This window comes from Microtus oregoni, unplaced genomic scaffold (genome assembly GCF_018167655.1).
Source record: "Microtus oregoni isolate MIOR12 unplaced genomic scaffold, Mior012 000003F_ref0000135, whole genome shotgun sequence".
Classification (NCBI taxonomy): Eukaryota; Metazoa; Chordata; class Mammalia; order Rodentia; family Cricetidae; genus Microtus; species Microtus oregoni.
Genome location: NW_024543062.1, coordinates 31853881 through 31860000, shown reverse-complemented (window position 1 = coordinate 31860000; position 6120 = coordinate 31853881). Strand labels below are relative to the sequence as shown.

The following is a 6120-nucleotide window of genomic DNA, read 5'->3' as shown; positions in this document are numbered from 1 at the left end:
AGAGCTGAAATTACACAGTCATGAGACACGGTTTAAACTGTCACTGGGCCAGCGAGCTGGCTTGTAGTGAAGCAGTCTCAGTTGACTCCGTGGAACCCACACCAAGGCAGGGGGCAGGTTCCACAGCCTGTTCTCTCCTCCGTGGAGCCCACACCAAGGCAGGGGGCAGGTTCCACAGCCTGTTCTCTCCTCCGTGGAACCCACACCAAGGCAGGGGGCAGGTTCCACAGCCTGTTCTCTCCTCCGTGGAACCCACACCAAGGCAGGGGGCAGGTTCCACAGCCTGTTCTCTCCTCCGTGGAGCCCACACCAAGGCAGGGGGCAGGTTCCACAGCCTGTTCTCTCCTCCGTGGAGCCCACACCAAGGCAGGGGGCAGGTTCCACAGCCTGTTCTCTCCTCCGTGGAGCCCACACCAAGGCAGGGGGCAGGTTCCACAGCCTGTTCTCTCCTCCGTGGAGCCCATACCAAGGCAGGGGGCAGGTTCCACAGCCTGTTCTCTCCTCCACATGCTTGTAGTGTGCATATGCATCAGTCACAGTACAGTTCAAAATGTGCAAATAGAAACAACGGGCACCATTGGTGCACGCCATTAATCCCAGCGCTTGAGAGCAGAGGCAGGTGGATCTCTGTGACTTCGAGGCCAGCCTGGTCTACAGAGAGTTCCAGGAGAGAGAGAGAGAGAGGGAGGGAGGGAAGGAAGGAAGGGCTGCCATCTTGCTTTTGACCTTTTGATGAACTTCCGGCTGACAGTCTGAGCATCTCACTGGGTCAATAGCCCTGCTGTACTTTAGAAAACCCAGCTACCTCTGCCTCTCTTCCTCATCTGAGGTTCTTCTTGATGTGAGGGAAGGCGACTCTAATACCTCTACTGGGAAGAAGTTCAGGTTCCACAGTGACATGTTTGGTCTGAGGAAGAGCAATAAGTGGGGAAAATGGCCGAGAATGTAATGTTGGGCGTGGGTTCTGAGAGCATCTTTTGTGACCTGCAGGTTCTGTAGAGTTGTAGGTAGGGAAGACCCCTGGCTTGCAGGAGTCAGGCTGGCTTTGTACATTCCCATACATTACTGGCTTAGAGACCGTGTGTGTGTGTGTGTGTGTCTGTCTGTCTGTCTGTCCATCTTCAAATGTCATTCTTCAGGACCCATCTCTCATTGCCCTGGAACTTGTCAAGAAGGCTAGCCAGTGAGCCAAGTTTCTAGGTCTCTGCCTCCGCAGCTCTTAAGATTGCAAGGGCATGTGCCTCCATGAATGGATTAAAAAAAAATACAGGTCATAATATAGACCAGGCTGGTTTCATGCTTACAAAGATCTGCTTGCCTCTGCCTCTCAAATGGTGGGATTAAAGTCATGTGCCAGGGGCTATAACAGTGGTTTTCAACCTTCCTAATGCCATAACCCTTTAATACAGTTCCTCATGTTGTGGTGACCCCCAACCATAAAATTACTTTCTTTATAATAATACAACACAATTGTACATATTTTGCTACTGTTCTGAATCCTAATGTAAATATCTGATATGCAGGATATCTCTGATATGCGACCCCTGTGTTGAGAACCCTCGGTCTGGAGAGATGGCTCAGTGGTTAAGAACACTCACTGTCTGTTCTTCCAGAGGACCTGGGTTTGATTTCCAGCACCCACTTGGCAGCTCACAACTGGCTGTAATTCCAGTGCCAGGGATCCAGTATTGTTCTCTGACCTCCATGGATACCAGGCACTTAGATGATACTCATACACACATGCAGGCAAAAAATGAACACATGAAATAAACGTAAAAATTTTTTAAAAATGTGACACTACACCCAACTTCTGGCACCTTTTTAAAAACTATAGGTTCTGAGACTCAAACTCGGGTGCACGTGTTTGAAGATGAATACCATACTCCTTCTCGCTCTCCTCCATCCTCCCCATCCTCTCCCCTCACCTCCCTTCCTTCATTTCACCTCTCCTTGCTACCACTACATTGGTTGGCAAGATGTCACTTCAGTGGGACTGTGATTTGCTCTCTTACTATCTCTCTGGATGTGGTGGTTTGAAAGGAAATGGCCTTCAAAGGGAGTGGCCTTGTTGGAGTAGGTGTGGCTTTGTTGGATGAAGGTGTTGGGGGGAAGCCCAAAGACTTCCTCAAAAGGTCTCATTTCTCAAACTTCATCAGTGTGACAGTCAGTCAACTTCCTGCTGCCTTCTGGTCAAGATGTAGCCAGCAGCATGTCTGCCTGCATGATGCTACAGTGCTCCCTGTCATGATGATAATGGACTGAACCTCTGAAACTGTAAGCCTCCACCTCAACTAAATGTTTTCTTTGTAAGAGTTGCTGTGGTCATAGTGTTATCTTCACAGCGATAAAAACCCTAACTAGATACTAGGTGAACAGGGGGAACAGTTTAGACAGGGAGAGCCTCAGCCCCTGGCTCTTGTTTCAGTCCGAGAGCCTCTCCTGCTTTCTCTCCCAGGCTGCAGGGCAGTCCCTGATGTTCAGAGCATGGTGGATGTGAGCACAGAAGGCGACAATGAGCTACTTAGTGTGTGAACCCCACATGCTCTCCTTAAGGGAAGGACATGTGTGACATCTGGAGCGCTGTGCATACTCAGACCAGGTGTCAGAAGCTGACAGAGCTAATGAGAAGGCTTGCCGTGTTCTGAAGCGGTGTGGGATGTATCTGGTGGTTGCTGCTCAGAAAGGGATGCTCCTGGCCTCAGGAGAGTAGAAGCCAGAGCACCCAGAATCTGAGTTCCCTCCCAGCACAGTGCTGCCCACCTCACTAGGTTTTGTTTTTATTCTTTGGTTGGGTTTTTCATGACAGGGTTTCTCTAGAACTTGCTCTGTAGACCAGGCTAGCTTCAGAGATCTGCCTGCCTCTGCCTCTCAAGTGTTGCTATTAAAGGTGTGCGCCAGCATGCCCACCTTCACCTCACTATTGATAGTGCACAATGAGAGTCTTGGTTTGCATCAGAAGCTAGGGCAGCTGCTGCTACGTAGACTTGAACAAAGGTGGGAGAATTCACACATCAGTCCAATGTGGGTAGTGCAGTGGGGGATGCACCTTCGGGGTGATGGGATGCAGGTGGGGACCGGCCATTGTGCTGCTTGCCCATGCCTGGCACCCATAGGCCAAGGTGGCATTTCAGAGCCAGCTTGGGGCACTGCATGACCCTGTCTGCAGTCAAACAGAAACCACAGCCAATTGTTTGCACAGATCAGCTGCCCATGTCCATGACTCAGGCTTTTCTGTTACAGGTCTGAGTCAGCCAGGAGCCAAGACACAGATTTTTATGAATGGCGCCTGCTCGCCATCCTTGTTGCCAGCCCTGCCTTCCCCGATGGCCTTCTCTCTGCCGGTGGTTCCTGACTACAGGTGAGGACGACTGAGGCACCCACTGTCCGCTCACTGTGCTCTACTGTTCTCAGTGTAGAAACAAGTGGACGTGTGGGGTGATCGCCTCTTTCGTTTAGGTGCAATCACATTGTTACTCCATTTAAAGGAAATTATGAAAGTGTATGAAATCTGCACATGTGTGCACACATGAGTAGTGTAAAGAGAACTGTTTCCTGGGATTCTAGCTAGGTGGCCAGTGCAGACTTCAGTGTTCACTGTAACACACTCAGTGTTCAGGCATAGAGCTGTGTTTAGCAGTATGCGTGTGGACCATTGCACTCACCTCCTATAGTGTGACACACGCAAGGCCTGGTTCTTTCACCAACAACTGGCATTTTTCCACCCTTCAGCTCCTCCACATACCTGTTCCGCTTGATGGCAGTTGTCGTCCACCATGGAGACATGCACTCTGGACACTTTGTCACTTACAGACGGTCACCACCTTCAGCCAAGAACCCTCTCTCAACCAGCAACCAGTGGCTGTGGATTTCTGATGACACTGTCCGCAAGGCCAGCCTGCAGGAGGTCCTGTCTTCCAGCGCCTACCTGCTGTTCTATGAGCGAGTTCTGTCCAGGGCACAGCAGCAGGGGCGGGAGTACAGGGCTGAGGAGTGACAGGCCAGCCCAGAGCCAGGCCCATGATGAGGGCCACATCTGTGTTAAAAGAAGGCATGCCACGTGTCCACGTGCGAGCCAGCCCCTGCAGAGCCCCTCAGCCTTCTGTGTATTCTGAGAGTAGGCTCCACACGGGAACCAGTCTTCGCAGCGCTGCCAGGGTGTACCAGAAGGTGTCCTTGTGAGGACAGCATCCATTGTGTCTAGAGCATTTTACTCATCTGACACAGGTCATTAAAGAAACTGACTCCAGGAGCCACCCTTCCTATACTGTAATATGCTAGGTGTTCTCAGAGGGCATTGCCTTTGTTTGATCCCCTGACATTTCAGCATAGATCTTTATTTTTAATAAGGAGGCCCGTAAATATCATTGGCAAGACTTAGTGACATTATTAAAGGCAACAATTCAGAAGAACAAGTGCCTTTCCCTTCTGGTTGTTCTGAGAACAGGCATGACCTAAGATTCACAGGCACAATGTTGGGAAAGCCCTCGTCCTTCCAGGTTCCTTGGAGGTCAAAAGAACAACGTGGTGGCTCACGCCTGGAGTCCCAGCACTCAGATGCTGGGGCAGGAGGATCATTACAAGTTCCTGGCCAGCCTGAGCTACACATAAAACCTTGTCTCCTCCCAAAAGCCTCAAGACCACCTCCCCACCTTTGGGTCTGTCTTTTGTAATCTTCAGTTCTTTATGTGTAGTCACACCACTTGCCAGTCCAGCCTGGGGGAGAGGTGGTGTCTGCACCGCTGCTGTCGCCTCCGTGGAAGATGGCTAGCTTCCTGTTATCAGTTGCCTATAGTAGGGTTTACAGGCAAGAGTCTGGGCGGGGTGACCTGAGAGCTGAGCTGGGAGAGTGCACTGGCCCAGGGCCAGTCTCTCTGAACCTTGCTTTTTCAGTAGGGCCCACAGTGAGGAGGAAAGCGGTGTGGTGTTTGAACAGAACTGCAGCCAACACATCCTGCCGTTACATTCTAGGAGCGTATTCTAAGTGTGTGTGTCTTCAGTGACCTTGTTAAGCAAAGGGTACTCTGGGCATTTTCTTCCGTTTTCAGATAAGTTTCATGAATAGCCCAGGGATGGAGGATGTTGATGGCACAATAGTACTTATGTGTTAGCCAAGTTAGTAATTAAAAAAAAAAAAAGATACCAAACCAAATTCAGACTGACTCTTCCGATGTAAGATTTGGAACCAGACCTATCCAAAGGTAACTAAGGTAAGGCCAAGGATGTTTTCTCTGCAGGGGTAAGCTGCAGATGTTCCAGATGTGCCTAAGCATTGGCTTTGAGATCAGATCTCACTGTGCAGACTCCGAGACTGCTGTGCTGGCCTCCAGCCACAGTTCCCACAGGGGCGGCTGAACCATTTGTTCTGGCCCAGGTGGCCCTGTGGACAAGTGCTCAGTCCCTCGGTCACTTGTGATCTTAGAGGTCAGCTAGGGAAGAGAGATGACCAAAAGGACAACTGTGAGACGCTGGTCCCAGCCCAGGGTTTGGGCCAGGCTGTAAATGTGTGACCCTGGCGAGTGCTAATATACTTCCTCATTTTGTAAATTATTAGACATTAGGTAGCAACCAAGGATGATTTCTAGTTTTAAGTTATTCACAGTAGGTAGCTTCTTCCTGGAAAAACCTAAGTTAAGCTAGTACTTAGGCTGTAGGCCGCAGAGTGTGGATCTGCTAAAGGCACTTTTGTATCTGCTGTGTACTAAGCAATAAAGATGGTTTGTTAGGAAACACTCGAGTGGTGGGCTTTAGTCTTTTTAAACGGGTTGTGTAAAAGACCTACCTAGGCCCCGGCCTTCTGAGTGCCAGCATTAAATATGCGGCGCCACGCCAGACCTGTGGTATTTTATTGCGGATGTGACAGGGCGTCCTCCTCCTGCACTGGGTGCTGTGTACTGGGTAATGAGAATAAATCTTCTCTTCAAGCAAAAAGAGAAAATACAAGGTATTGATTATTAGAAATAGATTTTAGGGGCTGGACAGATGTCTCAGCAGGTAGGAGCACTTGCTGCCATTCCAGACTTAAGCTCAGGTACCGAGGCTCTTTCAAGACCTCAGTTTGGGGGCTGGAGAGGTGGCTCAGAGGTTAAGAGCATTGCCTGTTCTTCCAAAGGTCCTGAGTTC

General features: G+C 50.1%; 1 protein-coding gene across 2 annotated transcripts in view; it reads left to right on the top strand.

Annotated features, from left to right (window-relative positions):
* The window catches only part of Usp30 (ubiquitin specific peptidase 30), a 29503-nt gene extending 24353 nt beyond the window's left edge, over nucleotides 1-5150 (top strand). For both annotated transcript variants that reach the window (XM_041648660.1, XM_041648661.1), the window contains 2 exons: nucleotides 3241-3358; nucleotides 3730-5150. In XM_041648660.1, the coding sequence (XP_041504594.1) occupies nucleotides 3241-3358; nucleotides 3730-3994 (383 nt within the window). In that variant the 3' untranslated portion in view covers nucleotides 3995-5150. The remainder of the gene's footprint in view (nucleotides 1-3240; nucleotides 3359-3729) is intronic.
* The last annotated feature ends 970 nt before the right edge of the window (nucleotides 5151-6120 follow it).